Genomic DNA, 25,226 nt, shown 5'->3' with positions numbered 1-25,226 from the left:
GAGTCAACAAAAATTGCGAAACTGTGCAATAACAGCAAATTGTTTTTGTGAAACTTTGATTGCGTTTTTCTCGCTTTGCCTTTTTGTAACATGTGACAATTATGCTTCCAACGGCTGTTGAGCTTTCGATGAAACGTCAGGTTTTCCTCTAGAGCAATGGTTTTCAAACTTTTTCCGCTAACCGCCCCCTTTTGCTGTATTTTGAAGCTCAACGCCCCTTTCCAAAAAAAAAAAATATCTAAAAACAAAATGGTGCCTGGAATCACTAATCACTAATCACTAATCGTACTTCCACAGCCAGAACTTATGTCTGAGTCCCAAAGAACAATAAAAGCGAGTTATTATTCTTCTTGTCTTTGTTCATGTTTTCGATTATCTATATATATAAAAATGAATGTTTGTCTGTCTGTCTGTTCCCTATAGACTCGGAAACTACTGAACCGATCATCGTCAAAATTGGCATCTGAGGGTTTTTGGGGCCGGCGGTGGTTTCTATAATAGTTACAACCCCATCCGACTTAAGGGAGGGGTGGCTCCCATACAAAATTTGTAGTTTTTCGAATCAAATTAAAGTCATGACATCCATTTTCTCGAGATTTTTTTTCCTTTGGGCGGTTTGTTTTTCGTCTCCTTGGTCGAGGCGTCGCGACCCAACCAATGGCATAGCATACTGATCAGTGGGAATATTTTGGCGCGTATTTCTCAACCAAGCATATTTTGAATGCAAGGCGTGGCGATATGAAGCCTTGATGTGATTTTTTTTCTACTTGATTCCTAGCTCATTTGTACAGCACATGGTTATGAATGACGCCTAGATGTGATCCAGATTGACATTTTGCCGATCGAATAAAACATATAGGTACATTTTGCCAAAATCTGAAATTGAAAAGTCATGGCATTTATTTTTAGAGATTTTCTTTTCTTTGAGGGGTTTGTTTTTCGTCTCTATGGTCAAGCAAACGGCGTCGCAAGTGGATAGTAACTAAAGCATACTGATCGCTGGAAAAATTTAACAACTAGGCGCCTGTTTCTCAACCAAGTACCTATATTCCTTATGCACGTGGGGGCAATATGCAACCTAGATGTTTTTGTTGCTTAATTGTACACAGCACGTGGAAATAAGTTACGCCTGGATGTGACACGGATTGGTATTTTATCAATCGAATCAAAAGCAATTGAAAGATTTGCAAAAATACTTCCATATTTGTTGTCCATATAGAATATGTTGTCTAAAAAATGCAAATTTAGTTCTGATGCTAATGAAATAATGATATGACATTTCGCGGACAATTGAAAAAAAAAATACTGAAAAACATCGTACTTTTTTCTTACATACCAATTCAAGTACGTACTTAACATGTGTGTTAAAAATTGTTTTTGTGTTACATGGCTGCATAAAAGAGACTTTTGATCCGCTTCTTTTTTGAAAAGTGAGACTTTAGAACTGATATTCAGCTGGAAGCAAAATTTTTATGAGACATTTTTAGTATACTCTTGAAGTGTTCAAAACAATATTCCCTCCTGTCAACTTACACGGTAGGGCAAAGGCAAACGTCGAACTTTTAAGAAATTCATCTTCAAAATGATTCAGTATGTTGGAAAGACCAGAAGGGGTATTCCGAATTTTGAAACTGAAGCGGATATTTAAAATTCTTATATGTTTTTGTAAATGAAGGTCATTTGCTTAGAACAGCATTCGTTAAAAGTGGAATAACAAACATAAATTTATACTGCTGGAATACTGCAGATATATCAATGAAACTTGATAAAACATACAAAGAGATATACGCATTAAATCCATTTTGAAGCCATTACTCTGATGCGTCTGAAAATAAGCTTTGCATTTACACTTGCCCCAACATACGGGACAAATGTTAACTTAGAAATTTGTTTTTGCCAACATTTTCGAAAAGCTGACTTTTTAAGAGAAAATAAAAAACTCGGAGAAATTATTTAGTGATGCAACTAATATTTTTTGCTTTAATAAATTTATTTAAAAAAAGAAATTTGGACTGTATAAAATCGATAATTTTCATACCATGATAAGTGTTGTTTGGGAAAGCTTCAAGCTATAATGTCTCATGTCCACGAGTTTGGCATATGGTGAAACATTTTTTTAACATAATTTTGACGCAAAAAGGATAGATATTCAAACTGCTTCATAGGGCGAGGATGGTGAAAAAAGCTGTTTGAAAATGGTTATTAAAAATCATTTTCATCGTTTTATTTTTAAATTTCTATAGCTTATTTTTTCAACTCCAAAAAAAAACCATCTAAAGCTAATCAGGAACTGGAAGTGCTCATAATACAGAATATTAGAATATACTCAAAAAACTGTCAAAATTATATCTCCATAAAGTAACAATATGCAATAAATTCCAATATGCGAATCTTTTTCTTTCAATTAAAAATTTATGTAAACTTGAGCCGAGTACCAAGTCTACCTTCTTCAAGCAGTGGGGGACAAAATTGGAAAAGATGGGGGAGCTGTCATGTAAGATTAAGATTAAGATTAAGATTTTTTTGCTACGGATGTTTGACATAACTCAAAAATAGATGTGACAAATGTTTTTATGGAAGTTCGTTACTAACCACTTTGGGAAAAAGGTGGAAAATCCATAAATTTTGACATTATTTAAGTCATTATGAAGCTTAAAAAACAGAGTACAAATTTCAGATCTTGAAAAACAAGTTTTGAGATCAAGTTTCAGTAAATAATATATACCATCTTTGAATTGCAATTTGGAACTCCAGCTGCAGCTCTCATTTCAAAGTTGTTGGTTCTGTACTATGATGAAGTTTGATTTAAAAAAATGCTAAAAAAAATCAAAATTTGAATAAATTTTTACAAATTATATTTATTTTTGGAAGGCGTAGCAAAGCACACCGGGTCAGCTAGTTCTAACATAAAAACATTAAAATGATCAAAAACATAAAGTGGTTGGGCCTACCATGGAGCAGAGAACGCAGAGACATCTGGAACACAGGAACAGAAGAAACGTGGACCACCAGTACCATACGTTTCAAATGGGCAGTGTCGTTGGAAGCATGCTAAGAAAAATGCTCCTTGATGAGTATACTATGAGTCATGTAAATTCAATTATCAATCACCAGGTCCTTCCTTCGGCGGTTGGAAATGATTCATTTTATACACAGAAATCACAAAACTTGAATAGAAGCATTTTGAAGAGTTTGATGAAATAAAAAGGAGATTAAGATTCTAAGGTTCTTTTCCTGAAAAAAAACTGTTTTGGATTTCAGTGTAAAATCATTTCTGGTCATCGACCAAGGATAAAGCGCCTTTACTCGCTCTTGGAAATAAAATAAAGAACAAAAAAAAAATATTAGCAGTACATGAAACCTTTCGAGATCTGTTTAGAACTCGAAAGGTTTTTCAAAAAGTTCATCCTTATTATCAACTAATTGGAACCGTTTAAAGTTGGCCATCAATCATAAGCTGTTCAAACCATGAACATTATAATTTGAAATGTATGGCTTCCTTCACGCAAGTAAGATTTTTTATTTGTAGAAAAATTGTAACAAGTTTACCAGAATATATTTTAATTGTTAGTCTTGATTAATTTAAAAAATAATTTGCCATTCAAAAAAATAAGTATAATTTAATTATGGATACTTCTCTTTGCGCAGCACGTCCCAATTAGGTGTTCGGAATGAAAGTTAAAAGCTTTCCATTCGTTGCTCTAGAGAAATCCGCAAACGTGTAAAGTTCTGTGAATCTTTATATGTTTCTCGCTCAGAGGCAGGTAGAATTTATCACAGTAAAAAGTTTTTAAGTAAAATGAAACAATCTCACCCAATTCAACTTATCTTTCCTGGCTGCTAAGCGCACTCTCTGCGAAATTGTTGTCGCATCTGGTAACTGCAGCTCCATTCCACAGACAACATTATTCCAAAATAAGCTATGCAAAAACCATCATAGCTAGCTATGTAAAAAAGCATCGAAAAAAACTTCCAATGTCATAAAATCACTCGTTGTTTTCGTTGAATTATCATTAAAAGCTCAATTCAAACACCACCGCTATGTGCTGTTAGTTCTTCACATTAAAACACACATACTTTGCCAACCATTTCAAACTTTCCCAAGCAAACAGCGGGAGATCTTGGAAGCCGATCACTAGACATGATTAGTCACTTTCCTCACAACATTATTCCCGAAACACAACTTTCATTTTGTGAAATTCTTCTATAATCTGCACAACTTTTTTCTTCATTTTCCTTGTATTTACAAAATTGCAACCATTGATTTACAATATGTCCTCACTGATGTATTTCATGACTAACAATCGCTACCTTTCACTCCAAAATTCGATAGATTTTTATTCTTTTCCCACACTCGTTTTCAACCGGGAAGAAAACGTTTTCTGCTCACATAATTACTCCGAGAAAGATTCTTTTTCCAAGCAAAATTCCACCAAAACTTCCAGCGGAACCTGGATCTGTACCGGTCCAGCTTAATTTTGATATCACATTATCACACATTTTCTTAACTTTCGCAAAGAAATCGTTAATTTTTGTAAAATATTGGACTAAAAACAAAATGGTGCCTGGAATCATCAAAAACCATAAGCTTGTTGACAGACAATACTAAAAATACTATCAAGTTATTATCAATATTTCATTAAAACATGACATGTTTTAAATGAATGCTTATTCTCGTTAATATTCGAACAGCAGAACAAATGTTTAAGATATTGCTAAATGCATTTGCCAATTCTGACATCACTCTGAATTTTGTGGAAAAATTCTACCTTCAAATAAAACCCATTATTTTTTAAATTTAAAAACTACAAATCTTCAGGATTCTGGATAAAAGCGGAGCGTAGTAACGTAACTTATCATAGCGTTACTTGATCAAAAAAATCATACATCTTTTTATGATGATTTTTTCAACATCATTTTTTGAGGAAACTAAAATTATTTTCGAAATAAAATAGACTTGTGGAAAAGTATAATATAAGCATAATAATCAAAATGATTTCCAAAGGTTATCTACACTGAAATTGGTTCAAGTTTCCAATTCGCGAAACTGAATCGTTAAATGCACGGACTAGTATTTTTACGTTACATTCGGCCGGAAAAGTACTTCACTAGCTTCCGAATTTTATTTATTCTGAGAATTTAGGATATTGATAAATAAAATCAGCTGGTATCAAGATACTGACTTCAAAAATAATTGAATTTAAAAAAAAAAAATATCGATAAAGTGGAGCATACTACAGAAACTGTGTTAAAGATATACATAAAGAATCCAGTTTTAACTAAATAAAATATAAAATTTCCCGAGCTTATAAGTACTCAAGCTTGAAGTTAATTAGTTTGTATTGAAAATACGCCGCCTATCTCCAATTTTGGTGATCAAAATTCTTTTCTGCTAAATTCACCATAATTGTTAACAAACTTCTTACTGCAATTTCGGAGAAATAAAAGAAAAAGGCACAATAAAGCATCTACGAGTCGTAAAATTACCTCTGATACCAATAATTGAATTTCGGTCATTTTAGTGATACGCGAATTGTTTTGAAAGTTTGGCCATAACAAATGGCACAGTTAAATTTTTTAAATGATTTAATCAAAGAGGAAAAAATCCAAACTTAAAAACAAAAGAACAGAACTTCAAAATTCATTTTTTCCCCTAAAATCACAGTGTTTTAGAAAATATTTTTTACTCAGCAAATATTTTGAGTCTATATTGCAATACATGAAAATTTCCAAGCATTGCCATTCAAAATTAATGCCTTTTGTTAAACCCAATATTAATTAAAAAAATATGACTATGTGAAATCAAAAAAAATAATCATCTTAAATCTAACTTTAATTTGGTATTTAGTTCTGCATTTCAATTTCATTGTTGTCCATTAGTCTTACTCGTTGTCTTTTTAATTCTAAGTTGTTTCGTTATTGTGACATTATAAATTTTGATGACTTCACCGCCCCCCTGAGCCCATCCAACGCCCCCCAAATTTCAAAGCTGCGTTAACCGCCCCTCTGGCAACTATCAACGCCCCCCAGAGGGCGGTAGGGACCACTTTGAAAACCACTGCTCTAGAGTTTAAAGGTAAAAACGCTATCTATTAAGTTGGTCGCGAATAAATTAGGCAATGTAGTACCAAAGATGAAAACCAGTTTTTCGAATGGTGCAGGTATCAAAATTTGGCATGAAACTGAACTTTAAAATATGCAGAATAGATAGAATAAAAAACTCCAAAAGATCGGATAAAAAATAAACCGATTTAATCGATTTTTATAAGGCTAAAGAATCGATCCAAAAAATCGGAAATTTTAGTTGAAAAGATCGACCAATCCTTATTTTGACGTAAAGACGGCTTACCTGTACGGTGATCTTGAGGAGGAGCTCTACATGAAGCAGCATTTGGTTTGCCGGCTATCTAAAAGCATCTATCGTTTGAAGCAGTCGACACGATGCTGGAATCATCGGCTAGATACGGTTTTTAGCGGTTGGGCTTCGTGCAGAGTAAAAGTGATTTGTGTTTGTACAGCATGGAATCAAACGGGAGTGGAGCCGAATCTGAAATCCAAAACGTTCACAACAGTTTGAAGCGAAAATTCGAAATGACAAACCTGGGAGACTTGAATTTCTTCGTTGGTTTGAAAATCAACAAATCTGATGGAAAATTTGGTACTTTGCTGCGAGGGTATAATGAACGAATTGCCGAAAAGTCCGGTTTGCGGGATGCCAAGAGAGCTTCTACAAAACGCCGGTGGAAAGTCCTGCGATGAAAAACATAACATACCGCAGTCTGGTTGGCGCACTTCTATATGTTGCCGTGAGCACATCTATTCTGTCAGGTACTTGATAGCAACAAAGAACTACCGGCTTGAATATGGCGATGTTGGTGGCTCTCTAATTGGTTATTCCGACGGTGATTGGAGAGGAGACCCGAAAACACGAAAGTCGACGACGGGATTTGTGTTCTTGCTGGCCGGTGGAGCAATTTCTTGGACAAGCAGACTGCCGATTGCGTGACCATTAAGGAGGAGTATTGAGCGTGTAATGTTCGCTACTGAAAAATAACAACGATTGGCAACGCTTGTCTCTATGGTGCCAGAAAACTGTTGGCTACTTTGTTTAAACAAAAATGTTCAGTCAGCGTGTAACTACAATCATAACAAGTCGCGCTCGTTAAAATTTTTATATTCGATTGTATTTTATTTTTCTGTTAATTCAATTGTGGTTAAAACCCAATAAGATTATCCCAAGTGGAAAAACGAGCAAGCAAGAAAAACGCGATTGAAACGTTGAACTGTTTCTCGGACTTTTTTAATTTACGGCTCTTACGCACTTTTCATACGTGTTGTTATTTGAACTTGGTCATTTTTCATTGGAATCTATACATACTTTTAGATGTTTTTTCCTCAAAGCAGAAGATACCTAATCGTCATAAATGCTTCGTGTAACACTTTTCCGTAGAATATGAGCCTGGTTTTTTGTTCCTATGGAAAAACTGTCACACGTGACCGTCTCGGTGAAAAATGATAATTGAGCGGTCAAAACTATTGATAAGACGAGTGCATAGTTGCTGAAGGTTTACGAGTTTACCGTTCAGAGTCAAGTTTAGAGAATAGTGAAGATTTCCTCGAATTAAATAACGCGACTTTCATTAATAAAACATTACATTTAACGTTTAACATTACAATAGAATGTGCGACTAAAGCGATTTTTGAGGGTCGAGGGTCGAGTTGAGGTTTTTGAAGAGTTTTCCTCAGTGGGACATTTTTGCGTAGAAACATCAACATAGAGAAAACCACCTATAGATGAAAATCTCTTTTAAGTTTAGAAAAAAGTATTTTCAAAAACATAATTCTAATCGTTTCGCAGTCTTCAACAAAGTTGTTGAATGAGTTTAAAATCTGTAATATCAAATACACAATGACTTTCTTGAATGATGTCAGAAATTGTAATCTCATCTATGCCAATTTCTAAAAATTGTAGAAATTAATATTTTTACAGTGTTCGCGTTGTATTCCAGCAGCAAAAATATCTAGGCAATTACACGCTGCGATAAATTTTCAGATGAAAATTTCGAAAATGTCGATTTAAGAATAACAATAATTCACTATGCCAGGTAATCTTTGATGTCATAGAAAATATATGGATGTTCCCAAAAACTTCCTAATGGTAGAGTACAGTTGGAATTGTTAAAAAATGAACAAAATTTGAAAATTTATAGGAAATAACATCCAAGTAAATCAAAATAAAAATCTAATACTCTAAACTCTACTACGGAGGACATGATGTCGCTACTGTTTGCTTAATAAGTCCCATTGATCGCTAAGATCAAAGCATATGGTTAAAATTTGGTTAATCATTAAGAGGACTTACATGGTTCCTGCAGTCATGCACTGCGCCTTCTCACCGTCCCCTGTGTAATACGTGTGGAACGGGAACTCTATTCATGTTCTCATTGTCGCAATCTCGAGGCCGTTTCTGAATGCCATCTTTTGGGGATCCCTTGTTTCTCGGAACTCCATTTAATGTTCTTCCGGGTAAAAATAGATGAACACCGAGAGCCTCTCACACTTCATGGACATAAACTCTTCAAGGCAACGATATCAAACGTGGTCATCACACAACAAAAGTGACGCTAAAATATAAAAAGAAATATATGTGTGAATAAACGCTGATAGTGTATTAAAGTTTGCATTTAAATTTGTAGATTAGGCCGTTTAGGATACGATTCTTCGATAATCGCTAACAGATGAATGAAGCATACATAATTTAGGTAAGCTCTTTTTGGCAAGTCCACTTTTAACTTCTCGATTCTTCATCGAGTTCATTAATAGTTAAACTCCAAATTAGAAGTAGGTACCTCGAAAGTTTGGAAATTTCAAAATGGTTTTATATAAGACACGAATTATATTGAATCGTTTGGATTTTCCCAATTTGCTCAAATGAAATAATGTGGATCTAAAGCAAATTCTCAGGCTTAACTGATAGATGTGATTCTGCGAAATTCTACGAAAGTCTTAGTTTAGGCCCTGGTGGAATGCTGTAGAGAATATTATTTTCACTAGTTAACCAGCTAACTTTCATTTTACAGTCGATGCAACATACCTCAAGTTAAACCTCTGTTACTGTTAAATCGTCATTTAGTGCATCAACGCGCCATACCAATATATGGGTAGCAATATCGCATGCATCTTCGACACTTTCTTCTAAAATAGAATAGAATCAAAATGGAACTATTTGAATTACAGTTCAAATTTGTATAAAAATAACTTCCACCAAAAACACATTATAGTTATGTTAAATCTGCAGGATTTTTGATTGCCAGTATATCAAATATTACGATCTTATCAAACAAAGATAGACATGTCGCTATTTATAGGTGTGTTAATTTTTTAGTAGATCTGTGGCGGTGACTTTTTTTTCAATTGAACCAGACTTGGAATTTCATATAATTATTTAATGTTAATCTCGCGGATGCGATATATTAAATACAACACCTAGAATACCTAGAATGTACTGATAAAACATTTTTACATAGCAATCAAATTCTTGCAAACAAGACCCTGATTCCAAAAACTCACACATTTGCCGATACCTAGATAATGTAAAGCTTGATTGAATTTTTATCTAGAAACTGTAATTGATTAACACGTTTGTCGCCATGGGACCCATGAACGGACGATGGCTCTCTTACTCAAGATAGCCGCTTAATTTCGCTACGCGTTGTAAATCTGGAATTCTCTCGCTTTATCTTCACGCCTCAAGATTTTTTTGGGGGACGAATATTAATGAAAAATGAAAGTTTGAATCTATGAGCAAGCGAATGCATTAACAGAAAATATTGCGAGGCCTTTTGCTGAATTAAAAAATTGAATAATTAAAGGAATATTATTAAAATTCTGGAACTACTGTACAATTGTCTGTTCATGTTATCTAGACTTACAGAATATTTGAAGGGAGTATGACGTTTGGCATAAAGGCCATTTGGCATAAATTTCATCTGGCATTAGAGCCATTTGGCATAATTTCATTTTTCGTATGGCCACGTCGAGATTAAACTTTTAGACGAAGTTAAACGTTTTATTTTATTAATTCTACGGCATTACACCAAACATCAAGAATGCAGGAAGTGAGGCGGCCCAATGGCGGTCTTATTACATTAATCTTGGTTGGTCTACTGGGACCTCCGCTTAGCTGAAACTAGGCGTGATCCCTTAGTCACGTCCACCGCTCGATAGCCTGAAGGACAATATTTCAAAGTTGGAACGCGCTGTGTGAGGAGGCTGGTGGTTTTCATTTGTCTGCATTGTGTTGACTTTTGTAAATCCTCAAAAAATAAGGCGTTCAGACCTAAGTTGAAACCGACCACTCACGCTGCGCGTTCGAACTTTTATGAAATATTGGCCTTCCGAGATATCGCGCGGCGGATCAGGCTAAAAGGTATCACCCCTAGCTAAACAACCTAGGTAAACCGAGAAGGTCCCAGTAGACTAGACCAATGTAAAAAGGCTGCCGCTTTCCACGACGGGTAACGCCGCGAAAATTTGAAAAATAGGTATCACAAGTTTTATTAGAAAGTGGGCACCCGATAAGATGAAATTATGCCAGATGGCCGTTATGCCAAATGACCAATTGCCAACTGGCTTTATGTCAAACGTCATAGCTTTATTAACAACAACTGGAATACACACAAGAAAACTTATTTAAATATTATAGTCATTTCGTCATCGACTGTGCCATCAAACATTGCTACCAATAACCATTGGAAAGTGTGCATCATCATTTATTAAAAAAAATAAACATCAAGTTAAGGTATCAGTAAAATTTCACTCAAATTACTTTATTTTAACGGACCCCTGGAAATTCCCAAAATTCGTTTCAATAATTAACTTTTTGCATATTCATATAATGTTATGTTTTGTAATTTGACTAAAATTTGTGATTGGGAAACTTTCTAGTGTAAACTCAAAACTTTGTACACTTACAATTTATATGAGCCATTATTCTTCAAATATATCTTGGTGGAAAAAGTCATAAGACTTCCCTTTCAACTTGTCAAAATAATAAATATGAATGCTAAAAAATTAATAAGAACAAAATTCTGTTGAACTGCGAAACAAAAACTATTCATTTAATTAGTGAAAAAAAAAACAAAACAAATTTGGTAAAAGTGTGACAACTTCAATAATTTTGAAGTGCTATATATAGTATGATTATATGCATATGCTCTAAGATTATGTATGCATTATACTACAAGCTTGCATGAAAAACCAAACAGTTAAACCATCCAATCAAAGAAAGAATTTCGAACTCACCTAACCGAAAGTCGATGTAGCCTTCACCACCCGATAGCACTAGCATGTCCCGCTTGTAGGGGTAATGGTTTTGACCTTCTGGGTTCATTGGTACTGCTACGAAAAATTTCACCGCATCCCGATGACCATGGAAAGATAGTTGAGCGTTGGCCATACAGCACCGTGGCACGACATTCCATGTCGCTGTTGAATTGGAATCACTCAAGGGCACTGATATAACTACTCCATTTCCGGTACCTATAGAGAATATTTGAGAAATCCGAATCATCTCAACTGTTATCTTTTCTTATATCACTTCAGCTCAATACTTACCAATCCATAGTCTGTTGCAAGAAACTAGAAGTGCAGTGATTCGAACAAAAGAAAATCCTAATTTTCCTGTACCCAACATTTTTGAAACATAAGGTTCTATGTCAATATCCTGGACATGGCAGAATGTTTCGGAAGAAAACAGCCTTAAAGTGGAATCCAGCCTAAAAAAAATAGAGAGAATTTTAGTGTGAAATTTCATTCAAACAAATAATGAGAATATTTACCGTATAGAAATCCACACTCCTAATCCCGTCGCTGTCATTTGTCTGATTTGGCTCTCTTTTCGCGGATGCGCTTCAAATGAGTGCAACACCGTGAGCGAAATTGGATCTATGACGTGAATTCGGTTACGATAAGCTGCCCAAACTTTATCACCAACGATGGTAAGACACCGTATAGAATGCTTCAGGGATCCAAGAGTTAAAATGTGATAATTATTTGTATCCCATTCGCCATTCAACTGTCGTCGGAATATGGCAAGAGTCCCATTTGCTAGTGCAACAACAACCCGAGACTCTACATGAACAATAGACAGAATGGCGTCAGGTAATTTAACCTTATGTAAGCAAACGTTCCATCTGGCTATCGAACTGTGTACGTAAAGCATTCCATTTTGGGCCCCCATCCACATTGTTGGACCAACTGATGAAACTGATGGATCATCTTCGTTGTATTTGGGAATATTTTCATTATCGATGTTTTGCTCGACATTTTCATTTTTATCAGTCTTGATTGGATTGTTTTCATCACAACTGATCTCTTCGATGGTGGCTGTAAATCCCTGTGAAGAATAAAACTGATCGATATTATAATAGGAAGTTGTATTTGACTTAACTATACCTTATTATTGTGGTTTTGGTCACAGTTCTCAGCAACAGTTTCCGCAGTTTCTGGTTTACTTGATTGGGCATCGGAGATTGAAGGAGAGCTTGTTCTAACAAAGGTAACTCTACCAACATCATCTGGATCTTCACCTGGTTTTTCCAACATCTCGCCTGATGATAAAATTATTAAATAGTAGTTAGTTTTATGTGACCGATGACATAAACTAAACGGAAATATAGAAAAAAAATAGATAGAATAATCTCAATAGTACCTGCTTTGGTAACTTCGCTATTTTCTAGAAGTGCATAATCTTTTTCCACTGCTCCTTGAACAGTACAAATACAAAGCAAGTGGTTCTGGCAAACTGGAAATGAATCCAACACTTCAGCAGGGTTTTTAGCATCTATCACTGTCACTGTACTGGCCGAGTGTGTACTAGTACAAATCCAAACGTAAGAGCTTAGTTCCGTTTCACTGTTCAAGTTTGAATTGATTGAAACTAAATGTTTCTCGAGTGACTCGAGCTCACCAACTGCATTTGTTTCATTATCAGTAATCTCGGTTATTTTAGATTCGATTTTTTTCGAGTAGAAGATACTGGCTCCTACCATGCAGCCTCCGTCCCTTGTATATCCTCCGTGTAAATTTACTCCACTAGCGCACCAAACCTTCATGTGGGGACTAGCCTCTGCTAGCGGTCGGCAGTACACCGGAACAGGCACAGGGACGCCACTGTTTATTTTAGATGGAGTACTGTTTGCTATTGGTTTGGTAGAAGGAAGACTCCAGCCATATGCCTGTAACCGACCATCCTCTTTTTGTACATGTGCCCTTACTTGTCGGTATTGTTCTCGTTTTCTTTGGTTTACTTTTTCAGAAGTTGAGGGGTCTAACTCTTTTGAAAGTATTAAAACATTAGAGTTTTTTAAAGAGCTTAATTGGTTTGCGTTGTTGAAAGGTCTGTTTTCGGATAGTGCTGGCATAGTGGGACTGTAGTTGCTTGTATATCGCAATACTCTCCCTGTTGCATCGGGAGGTGGTCTATCGCTGGAGCTAAAAAGGTTACTAAAAAACTTCCAAATACTTTGTTTAGATTTTTTGTCCAGATTTTCCACACGAGATGCTCGCATCATTTCCGTCCAACGAACAGCATCCTGAAGCTCCATAAATCGTTCTTTATACTGTTATAAGGGAACATTTAAGTAACAAATTAGTACATAGTTTTCATCACACTTGTTTTTAGAATAACTGTAGAATACATACTTGATTTCTCTCCATCAATACACGAGCCATCTCGACTCTGGTAAACCGTTTTCTTTGGGCCATAGGAATATCTCCTTCTTCCTCTTGCTCAGCTGTAGTTTGTTTTACCATGGCTTTGTTTTTCTTAAGCTCTTCCTCCAGCTCACTGACTTTAGCATTAAGCTTATTACGGGACAAGATCACCGTATTCAGCTGTTCACGTAGTATCTCTATCTCGCCGGTAAGTTCATCCACCTTTACTATAAGGTCATCTTTCACGATATTTAACGCATTCCTAAAGAGAAAAAAAAATTAATAAAAGTCCTCCCAAAATTAATATCGAAATTTTACTTTGTTGCAAGAAGCTCGTTGTTTTCCAGGATGAGATTTTCGACTTCTTTACCCATACCTTCAAAAATAAATGATAAAAATCAATTCAAAAGGAAATTTAATGTTGCCGTGGACACCATTAAAATTGCGCAAGAATCAGAGAATTTTCCTTTTTTTATTTTTAGTTGTCAACACATATTAAATAAGCTTATGAAAATAAAGGGAATGTCAACGATTATGAGTTTACTTTAAAATCAAAATGATTTGTAACTGAGAAAGTTTTTTCGTTAATTAATCACAACTTGAATCACTTTAATACTCTTCAAATTCACGTTTAAATTTTTGAAAGACGTTGCGCAGAATTAAGGATGTACTATAATCCTACCCAGAATATGGTTACTATACTAGCTAAAATTTGGACTTTCAATCCTTCCTACTCTTCGAAGGTTCAAAATGAGAGGAAATTTTAAAATTTATTTTATTAGTGGAATTAGTAACGCTAGTTTGTGTCTTGAGTATAAGCATGCAAAACATTATCAAGATTTGATAAAAAAAATAGTGTTATCAAAACACTTCTGTCAATACTCCAATATCATTCGAGCCAAAATCACGCAATTCTTTTTTAAATCATCAGCACTAAAGATCATCAACACTAAAGACTTATTATTAACCAACAATAATTAAACGTTTCTGTCCGGAAAATCGTAGGTACAACATTTTGTTAGGTTATATGCTCCTGTAAATTTAAAAATTTGGCTACGATTCACGATACCTAAAAATGCATTGATGTTATCAAACCACAGTTCAATTGAAAGTTCAAATGCCAGCCAGTCTAGTGTGTATAGTAATGTGCGAGCGAAATTATCTGAATGTTCTACTGAAAACAGTCGTGAAAAGCTTACCAAAAAAGTTATCGTTCACTGTAAGTAAAAGCAGATATTAGTAATGCATGATTGGTTTAAAACATATTAAGAAGATAGTAGAATTAGGTCAATTATTCAGTGAATGTGAATAAAATTTTCTGAAGGTTTTTAGTTTGTGAATATTTTGAAAACATACCGGAAGAAGCGTAGTCTCCTGGATGAACCCATCCTCCCGTTATTTCTGTGTCGTCATTTTCAATGGTATCGTCTTGGAATGATAGTTCCTGGTACAAGGTGTTTCCAGAGCGCTCTTCTTTCTTAGTGGTGGTTTTACCTCCGATTGAACTGGTCATATTGATTTTCTTATTAGCTCCTTCCGTTGGCGATGAATCCTGATTTCCTTTAGAAGCCTTTTCAGTTTCGGATGATTTTTCTTCAGCTATCACTTGGTCAATTTCATTATGCAACGAGGAAGGACCCGAGCCCGAACTACTTTCAGCACTGCATACTGCCTCGGAATCTAGCATTGCGGAATTTTCCAACGAGGTGAAACCATAAGAAATAGGACCAGATGAACGGGCCATGGGAATCAATCTTGAACGATGCAAATCCATGCGTTCAGATGTACTGCTTAGTTGGGAATGCGTCGAATTACCCATCATAATTTTAGTACGTTCCATGTAATCAACATGTGTTTTAAACAGCTCTGTGTAACGTTCATGTAGTTTACTATATTCTTTCTTAAGTTCGGCTTCCCTCTCTTCCAAGCGGCTGGAATGATCCATGCTGTTTTTATGTTTGAGCTCCAACATCCTCACAATGCTTTCGAGTGACTCCAAACGGCAAGCCAACTCTTTGTTCTCCTGTTCTGCTAGGTCTTCTGTTTCGAGAAGTTTTTGTTCCGATTGTTTTCGAGCATTTTTCTCTCTTTCATATTGTGTGACAAGCTGCTCGTTATCTTCTCGTAACAGTTCCAACTCAACATCCTGCTCCTGGTTAGTCTGATAGGCGGCATCTAGGCATTCCAAGACGTTTACCAATAATGGCATCAATGTCTTTACTACATCTTCATCATATCTTTGAATCATTCGTTCAAATTCTTGATATATTGATCCTGCCAATGACTGCACCTAAATAAAATATAATAAAAACATATTTAGTTGGTGATAAAATACAATTGCAAGCTTATATAATACAATCATACCCTTTATCTTATAATAGTTAAATAATGCCTGAATGTTTAATAAGAAAAAGAATTTATTTACAAGTTTATTCACTAAACTCAAGAAAAGTATTAAAGTTTATTTAGACCTTACAAATTCTGGCAGATTCAATTTAGATAATTTCTAATGTCCTTCAAAGCTAAATCTACGTGAGACGATGTAGGAAGTTTTTTTTTCTGATGGTGTCATGTGTTTGAAAAAATCTGTCAATTCTTAGGGGTAACAATCTTCAGAATGCTATAAAAAATATTTCTTTCAGGATGCTTATAAAATTAAACCACTTAGCATCGTTCATGCTTTCATAAATCACGATAGTGCGATAAGAATGGGAGTGTTTCCAATGATAATAATAATCACTTCAAAAGGGAAATTGCGAACGTATATCGTTGCCTTTAATATTGAGGTGAATTTGGAATTTCAATCATTATGGTAAGGATAAAGCATAAGCAAAGATAATATTTTGTACGATCAATGAATCACGTTAATTTTGTCAGCTGGCATCAAACATAGGGGCAAAAATTTACCTTCTCAGACATCACCATTGCAGTGTCATCGTGTGTTCCATAAACAGTTTCAGTGTCGCCACCTTCTTCCATTTTTTAATGACTAGTTCTATCTCGGTTATATGACAGCTGATTCCACTAAACTTGATGCGTTTTATTCAGCAATTATCTTCAGATATTCGTTTCATCTGACCTTTCATCGGTAGACACAATTGATCACTTTAATGCAAGTTAAAAGGCAAAAGTATTATGAAAATATTACCTGCCAACTTACGACGAATGTTTTCTACGTTCGCTACACACAATGCTTAATTGGATCGATTTTTCTTACACGCTTCCGAGCATTTAATCCAAAATGACAAATGAAAAACATTTATTAGGTTCCCAATAAGTTACTCATTCTTGAGTTTGCAGGAATCTGTCTTGCACGCCACCGCGATGTAAAGGGTGTCCCACATCAAATTGCATCACAGACAAATTGCTGTAAAATTTCCTTGTTGGCCGATTCTTTTCCAACTTTCAGACAATAAACATTAAACTATAATTTGCATGTTCGAAACATATCTGTCCCGTAAAGCTAATGGAATAGTTTAACATTTTTAACGCACACTTGCTCGCGTGTACGGATAATTTATAAGGAATTTGTGATCCTCCTTCCCGTCGTCCCTCTGAAAGAAAAATCATAAACATTTCTTGTACCGTAAAAAGTTAAACTTTTTGTGAGCCTGGTTTTGTAAGCTGTGACACCAATTAAAGTAATTTTTGGTTCAATTCGAACATAATTTTACATCTTTTCTATCCCTAAAGCTGATATAATAATAAAAATAAAAAGGTGCTGCGTACATTCAGGGGTGAAAACCACGTGTACGACATAAGGCATAAGGCAGCGCACCTAGCGGTTTATTTTGGAAGCTAGTAGTTCCGCTCAAGATCAAAGATCAGGTACAACTAATTGAACGACTTGCTGGCAGAGAGCAACAATAATAATAAATGCGTTTCTTTTTCGTCTTTGGTCGTCTTCGGCTTGCTGGCAGGAGTAACAATAATAATAAATGCGTTTCTTTTTCGTTTTCGGTTCGGTCGTCGACTCGTTCGAATGCGATTGGTGAATGCTTGACTATGAAATTTTTTTAGCTTCAAACGACTAATTGAGTGACTGGCGAACGAAGTGACTGGTGTATAAGGAACAGTCAAATGAGTTTGACGGACCAAGAGGCTTCACAGTCACAGTTTTTTGACTAATGACGATGACTGATGCCAAGCCTGCTCAAGATCATATTTCACTTTTGACAACTACGCGATCAATTGATATTTTGATGGAAAACTTGTTGCAAAAACCCGCATAACGCTTTTTTATGAGTTTTTCTACCATTTCATGATTTAAGAATCAGTTCATAACGGCCAAGGGTTACATAAATTGCCGTTAAAAGTTAGCATAGTAAAAATCGCAGCAGAAATTCTTATGTTTTTTAAGCTTCTTATAACGATATTTCATTTCATGAATTTGAGCAACAATGCTATAAAGCTTGTACGAAAAGATCTTGAAAAAGTGGGCGAGTGGTGTGTCGTATCCTGGATACGACAGTATACGCATAGGAGATTTCACTATGTTGGCGAATGTTGGTTGTTTACTGTTGCTGGTATGATCATTTTTCGGGCGACTGCAATCTTATATGATATATTACTCGGTGCTTATTTTGGTTGCTGCTGTTGCAGCTAACCAGGTTGGGTATGATCGATTAATGGGTGATAGTCCTTCCATTTCGCAGTTTCCACAGTATGGGTGATTTTTGCAGTTCTCACTGTTATGGTCTATTGTGTTGCACTTACTGCACGAAAGGGGGCTGTTGCATTTTTTCTTCGTATGTCCATATTTTAAACAATTCCTAAATACACAGTAGGCGCAGCCCAAAACCAAAGTGGATAAACTCCGGTATTACGGTACTGCTGATAGTAAGTATCAGCGTGGATGTACCAACAATACCAGCGGGAGTTTTCTTAGTTATTCTTCGCACGTCTATTACTTTTTGCGGAGACAATTCATCCAACAATTTTTTCTTCCATCCCTTCGGCTTCGTGGCAAGTAACGACACACTTTCGTTTATTAGGACTTGGCGTCCGATATTATAGAATGATTTAAAAAAACTATTAGGTGATTCATTCAAGACAGTTTTCATTTGGCTTGTTAACTTTCAGATATTCAGATAAGGAAGATCCCTTCTATCTTATATGTAACTGTCCCTCATTTGCCAGATTACGCCGATGACATAGTGTGTGCGATGCGATGCGAACTAGCGAGTGCGATTCAATGCAGCGAACCACATTTGATGCAAATGTATGTGAATCGCTTAAATCTGAAATACTCAGGCGGCGAAGCATGTCATTTTGTTCCGCCGCTCGAGTTTGCATTGGCCGCGTTCTGGCATCTTTAATACTTATACTTACTTACTCAACGTTCCCGTGCCGATCCTCCGGATTTTGGCGGCTAGGCTTCGCCGCCACGAGCTTCTGGGTCTGCCTCTTCTCCGATGTCCTTCTGGATTCCATTCAAGGGCTTCTCTGCAAATCTCGTTCTCATCTTTTCGCAACGTGTGCCCAATCCATCTCCACTTACGTACCCGAATATCGATGTCTAGCGCCCTTTGATGACACCGGCGATGTAGCTTCTCATTTGAGATCCAGTTGCCAGGCCACCAAGCGTGGATGATATTCCGCAGGCAGCGGTTACTAACAACTACTTGCAGTTTTCGCGTCGTTACCGCATATGTGCACCAAGTTTCGCACCCGTACAGCAATACGGATTTGACGTTTGAGTTAAAGATTCGAATTTTCGTTCGTAGAGATATCTGACGTGAGCGCCAGATGTTCCGGAGACTCGAAAATGTAAATCGGGCTTTTCTGATCCGGGGTTCGATGTCTTTCCTGGTACCACCATCAGGAGTTATCTGGCTACCAAGATACTGGAAGCACTTCACTTTCTCAACTTGTTACCCAGCTACCATGAAACTGGAGGGATTTACTGTGTTGATCTACATCGATTTAATCTTTCCGATATTGACTTTGAGACCTGCTGCCTTGGAGCTTTCGGTGAGGTCGCCTTTAATAGGTTGAATTAATTTCTTCATTTTATAGGTTTTTCAGGTGAATGATGAAATCTTTGATAAAAAAAGGCTAGGCACAATTTTCCCGTTTGTTTGGATAACGTGCCGATTTTTGGCCTACACCAACTCTGAAACCTGTTGGGGATCTCCCTCCGTGCAATCTCTTCAAGGCATCGTTCACAGATCGCACGTTGAGATCACTGAATCAAAATATTCTACAAATTAAAGTTAAGGATCGTGATATTCTTTGAATGTAAAAATAAACAACGCACAATTGATCAACAAAATAGATCTTACCAAATATAACTATTTTATTAAGTTCTACAGTAAATTGTTACTCACTGGTCAAAAACAAATTCGTTACAAAAAGAATAAGTCTGAAGAAGAATAAACAAGTCTGTCACTCGTGTTTTTTTTATAATTAGCTTAACGAATTATTCAATATTTTTTACAGATATATTTATATGTATATACATATTCTTAAGGCAAGCTTATCGATTATCCTACTTTCCCTCAATTCACAAAGTTCATTATTTTCTAAAACATCACACAAAAAGTATTTGTATCATCCTTTTGATTATCGTAAGTATGCTGCGCCTATATACATTTGTAATGTCATAGATTACATGATCGTCACAAAATGTTGGTATTCTATATTTTTCTTTAAATATAAATTTACGACATTTATGAGGGATTTAGGCTTCCGATCTGAACATCGAGAACTTAAAAACGAGCATTTTCAATTTCTTCGATGTTTTCTTTTACAATTTGATATGTAGTAGAGATTCAATTGCTAATTCGAATTGGGACTGTTCACAATCATCGAGTTTTTATTTTTTTGGAAGCTATTGGACAACACAATTTATGCTCAACCTATTGATTTTTCGTTCACTCACTCGGTACATGCGCTTCTTTCGGTTTATCATCGTCCGAATCCAATGATAAACATTTCTTCAAGAAATCCTCCATAGTTCGGTACGCATGTTCTAGCACACCAAATAACTCATGGCCTTCGTCAGCATAGCTCTGAAATTTGTTTCGATAATAAATGTTTAGAATATTGCGACAAAATTAGTTTAAAAACATGCATTTAAAGCTAATATATTAAGGGGCCGTTCAGATACCAAGTGGACAAAAAAGTGAGATTAGTAAATGCTACAAAACTGTGTACTTACTTGATATCGAAAGATTGTACCGGACTCTGTTAAAGCTCTTGCTAGTTGAATTCCATGCTGATACGGAGCAGTAACGTCTGCTAGTCCATGCATTAATAAATAAGAATTGGATGGAATTTGTTTCCCTTTTTGAGTAGCGTCAGCCTCTACGTAAGCTTTATAGTTCTCGGCAGGTATTCCCAAAATTCGCTCTGTGAAGACAGAATCTAAAAAAAGGGGAAGGTCACAAGTTTATTTCTAGGAACAAGAACGTATTTTTTTTTTTAAATACTCACTATAGTACAGCCAATCGGTGATCGGTGAAACAGATATTCCACATTTGAAGACATTTTGTTGCGATCCAAGAATCATAGCTGTCACGTAACCACCGTAACCCCAACCCCACACAGCGATACGACTTTCATCCAAAAACTTCAATGTTTCCAGTAGATACCTAGTTGAAAAAGACTGAATGAAACACAACGTTTTACGCTACATACATTAAGGGAAACTGACTTTATAACGGCTATTTGATCTTGAACTTCCACACCCCCAATGTGTCTGTAAAGTGCTTTTTTGCCTTGTCCTCTAGCACCGCGTACATCGAGCTTAATATAAACAACGTCATTATGGCTAGACATATAAGTACCCCAATCCATTTTGAACTCTTCGGAAACGACGAATGAACCCGGCTTCCCGTTCCTGAAACAATAGTTGAAAAAAATAGGTTTTTTCAAAACAACGACCAATTCATATTTCGCCGTAGGACTCACACTTCTACGAGTACCGGGTAGGCCGCATCTCTTAGTTCTTCTCTCCAGCTGGGTGGAAGCAATAGTTGCACCGCCGCACGTGTTCCATGCGGCAACGGAATCTCAAATGATCGTTGGGTTGGAAGCGCGAGCTCTTGCAATTTACTACTATACGCTGGTCTAGTATCGAATAACACTCGAACTAGTCTGTGATTTTGTGCCGTGTGGACAACTGGAATTTGCGGAACAGAAATAGCAGTTCGAATTCCAAACGAATACGTATTAAACAGTTAAATATGCTACAAAGCCTTGATAAAACTCTTAATGCGCTCTCTAGAATCTCATATAAAGAACAAAAGATTCTACTATAAAATGTCTTAGAATAACAAAACATTCCACTCTAGAATATTTTATAAAGAACAACTACCCTGGAATGCTATAGAGTAAATTCAAAACGTCTTTAGAAAACCAAAAAAATGTCTTATGTATAAAGTTACGTCATAGCGATAATTCGTCTGAAGATTGTAAATAAAGGATACTTCATAAATATTTTAAATTTTTAACAAATAGGACAGACACTTTCAGAGATGAGATTCTAAGTTACACACTCCAATGTTCTCACCTGCCAGTGGTAGCCCAGGACCTTTACATTCGAGTACGTAGTGAGTTATGCCATCATCCGAAGCTATCCTAGACGGTGGACTAACATAAGCATTGAAATGGGTGCAATTGCTGTAATAGTAGCGGCTGCTCCATAGAACTTCACTCAGATCACAGGTAATGCATGTTGGCTCAGATCTGGAATAGACGAAAATGTATATGTTGAGACCCCCCATCTCGACGAACAACTGCTGAACAATTGCAACAGTGCTTGAAATTCGATGTACAAGTTTGAAGAATAAATTCAGTTTCCTTTGTTCACCACTCGATACTAGACGCGTTTTACTTATCTCGTAGTCCCGACGTCTTCCCATTTGCGCCTGAGCTATTCTACCTCGAACAGTAAAAACTACTTAAATATGCATCTAAGAAATCCGAATTATGATAGAAAAAAAAATTGTTTTTCACATTCGTATCTCCATAACTTCTTCCAGTACACGAGCAGGAAAACTTCCTGGATTGGTGAAAGCCAATTTCTAAACCCTGGCGTTAACATTAGGTAACGAGTTCATCAGCTTCACCGGTCTTGCTTTGATATGGCAGCAGGGTGAATTGGGGGTTAATATATGGTTTGAGATTCACAGCCTCACTTAAAACTCTTTTATGCAAAATTTTAAATTTCTACATACAAAAAGGATTCATTAGTTTATTTATCGCGTATTTACCTTTTTAACTCGTCGTACACTGGATCTTTTACGATGTAGAGATGTTGTTGACCAGGCCTTTTATCGTGAGTGCCAAGATAGTAGACCAAGTGATTATAAGTATCCCATGCTAATATTCGAACCACCTTTAATTAAACAAAATTTGAGTTAAAGAAATCGGCATAATGTCCTTCAACCTATGACTCTTTACCTCATAACGGCCATGTGATATCACAGCTATTCGTTGTTGGGTTATTGTAACATGTTTTATATGAGTAAAGTGTTCCGTACCCGTCTCTTGAACACCTGCCAATATCAAAAAGCTGTCCCCATCTGGAGCAAAAACAGGGTGAGGTAATATATCAAGCCATTCGTTTTCAGGCGCTCTTTCAGAATGGTGCTGGAATTGCGGACAATGTCATAAGTGAAAAAACAGTTTTTGGGATTTTATTCCTTGCCCAACGTACCTCGGTGCAGTTCCATAACGGTCTAGAGCACGAAATTATGTGCGACAGATTTTGAGAACGTGTCATCCAAATCGTTGATATTTGGCTATTAGGAGTTCCTACCCAGCATGCAGACAGGAAATAAAGGTCCCTGAAAAAGAAGCATCAGAATTTGTTAAAAATAAAGCTGTTGTTAAAGGCACATATTTATTTAACAGTTATATTATTATTTCTTGCGTGAAATGCCAAATCTTATCTCCTGACACCTACTCGTATGCTGAGTACAATGACGCATGAACTCCGACAATGTGCTGAACAAGCTCGACAAACTCACAGGAGTTCACACAAAAAATCTATCTAGTTTTACGATAGCAAGGTAGCTGGTTAAGAAAGTGTACGATTCTGAAGCATCAAGTATTTTCACGAATTTCACAAACTTGCATAACCAGCTTCATCATACACTGGATTCTTTTTTTTTTAAAAACGTTTTTTGTGTTCGTGCAAAAAAAGAAATCGTTTTAAAAAAGTTCAAAACAACCGGGCTAAATTCATCGCTCATTTCGAGTAAAGTGGCCAACTTGGACTGTAAATCGATCATTTCCAACCAGGGTAGATCATTCTGAGGTGATTTGAGTGAAATCGGGAAGTTCAAAGATTTGTTTTGGATTGATCTGTTTTGGGTTTGAAGCCACGATTGTTCCGGAATTCCAACAGAGTCTCTAAGTGGCCATTCAGGCCCATGTTTCCGTCGGGAAGCAACGTCCGAACCAATTTACCACTCAAGAGTGATTTGGCGAAAAGTGTGAATGTCTAGAACCTGTTTTTGACATGTTCGAAAATCGTCTTATTTCGAAAAAATCGTTTAAAATAAAACCGTGTAAAATAAAATCGTTTAAAAAAAATCCAGTGTATATGCATAGAGTTAGCCGCAATCGATAGAGCTCTGGAGCTTATCGAAGAATTGCCTGCGAATCACTTCTTTATTTTCACTGACAGTCTCAGTTCAATCGAATCCATTAAGAACGTCGATTTTAAAAACCGTCAAGCGTATTTAGTTCTAGAAATTCGGAAAAGACTGACTACACTAGGGTTAACGCTATTCCAGATCTCGCTAGTATGGGTTCCCGCGCATTGTTCTATTACAGGGAATGAACTTGCCGATGAGATGGTGCAATACGGTGGTGAAATTTTTAAACGTTTTGTTGCTTATCATGAGTATTTTGCAATTTCCCATCAAATAGCTCTGAACGAATGGCAGAGTTCATGGGACGAAACGTAAAAGGAAGGTTTCTTTACTCAATTTATCCTATTATAAAAAACGAAAGCTTAGTTCAAGGGGTTTAATTTAACTATACATAGAGATTATATCCGCATCGAGAATCATTTCGCATTCACGACGGCATCTCGAAAATTCAGTAGCATGCTATTATAGTAACGTCAATAACAAACATTTGTGCGTTGTTCCTTTGCCGCCGCGACAGCTCCGTTTTACGTCACAATGGTTCATATACAACTGTATGGATACAACGAATTAACACTAAAGTTTTGGATTGACCCCACCTACAGATAAACCATCACACTTTCATGCTGCCCAACAATGTTCCGAAAATCAATCAAAACAAACCCTCAGGATACTTTTCTTGTTGGAAACATTCTGATTCTCTCGCAACTGCTTCGACTGTCAGATATGCAATTTCGATCAGCGCTCCACTCAGCAATACCAACCGAGTCGCATCATTGGTTTGCAAACATGGCATATCGAAGAAGAGTGACATACAAACTGATCCATTCTGAATGTCGCTCACTCAATATCTGCCTGACTTATTTGAAATTCAAAATTATTTTTTTCACAGGACGAGAACAATCA

General features: G+C 36.2%; 2 protein-coding genes across 3 annotated transcripts in view; both read right to left on the bottom strand.

Moving 5' to 3' along the window:
* LOC129750073 (JNK-interacting protein 3) overlaps window positions 1–16,924 on the bottom strand; it is a 39,620-nt gene extending 22,696 nt beyond the window's left edge. Inside the window, exons 1-10 of one of the 2 annotated variants that reach the window (XM_055745282.1) lie at window positions 16,624–16,924; window positions 15,073–16,006; window positions 14,916–14,933; window positions 14,035–14,092; window positions 13,705–13,978; window positions 12,713–13,622; window positions 12,457–12,611; window positions 11,841–12,412; window positions 11,617–11,777; window positions 11,305–11,541 (exon numbers count right to left, since the gene is read on the bottom strand). In XM_055745282.1, coding sequence (XP_055601257.1) covers window positions 11,305–11,541; window positions 11,617–11,777; window positions 11,841–12,412; window positions 12,457–12,611; window positions 12,713–13,622; window positions 13,705–13,978; window positions 14,035–14,092; window positions 14,916–14,933; window positions 15,073–16,006; window positions 16,624–16,695 — 3,391 coding nt within the window. In that variant the 5' untranslated portion in view covers window positions 16,696–16,924. The remainder of the gene's footprint in view (window positions 1–11,304; window positions 11,542–11,616; window positions 11,778–11,840; window positions 12,413–12,456; window positions 12,612–12,712; window positions 13,623–13,704; window positions 13,979–14,034; window positions 14,093–14,915; window positions 14,934–15,072; window positions 16,007–16,623) is intronic. The other variant, XM_055745283.1, reaches the window with a different exon arrangement.
* Window positions 16,925–19,977: 3,053 nt separating this feature from the next.
* Window positions 19,978–25,226, bottom strand: part of LOC129744672 (dipeptidyl peptidase 4) — a 36,822-nt gene continuing 31,573 nt past the window's right edge. The window contains exons 9-17 of the mRNA XM_055737311.1: window positions 23,381–23,510; window positions 23,125–23,313; window positions 22,935–23,059; window positions 22,232–22,407; window positions 21,631–21,841; window positions 21,374–21,559; window positions 21,154–21,311; window positions 20,879–21,084; window positions 19,978–20,729 (exon numbers count right to left, since the gene is read on the bottom strand). Of these exons, the coding sequence (XP_055593286.1) occupies window positions 20,592–20,729; window positions 20,879–21,084; window positions 21,154–21,311; window positions 21,374–21,559; window positions 21,631–21,841; window positions 22,232–22,407; window positions 22,935–23,059; window positions 23,125–23,313; window positions 23,381–23,510 (1,519 nt within the window). The 3' untranslated portion in view covers window positions 19,978–20,591. The remainder of the gene's footprint in view (window positions 20,730–20,878; window positions 21,085–21,153; window positions 21,312–21,373; window positions 21,560–21,630; window positions 21,842–22,231; window positions 22,408–22,934; window positions 23,060–23,124; window positions 23,314–23,380; window positions 23,511–25,226) is intronic.

Source organism: Uranotaenia lowii, chromosome 2 (assembly GCF_029784155.1).
Source record: "Uranotaenia lowii strain MFRU-FL chromosome 2, ASM2978415v1, whole genome shotgun sequence".
Classification (NCBI taxonomy): domain Eukaryota; kingdom Metazoa; phylum Arthropoda; class Insecta; order Diptera; family Culicidae; genus Uranotaenia; species Uranotaenia lowii.
This window is presented reverse-complemented; position numbering and strand designations above follow the sequence as displayed.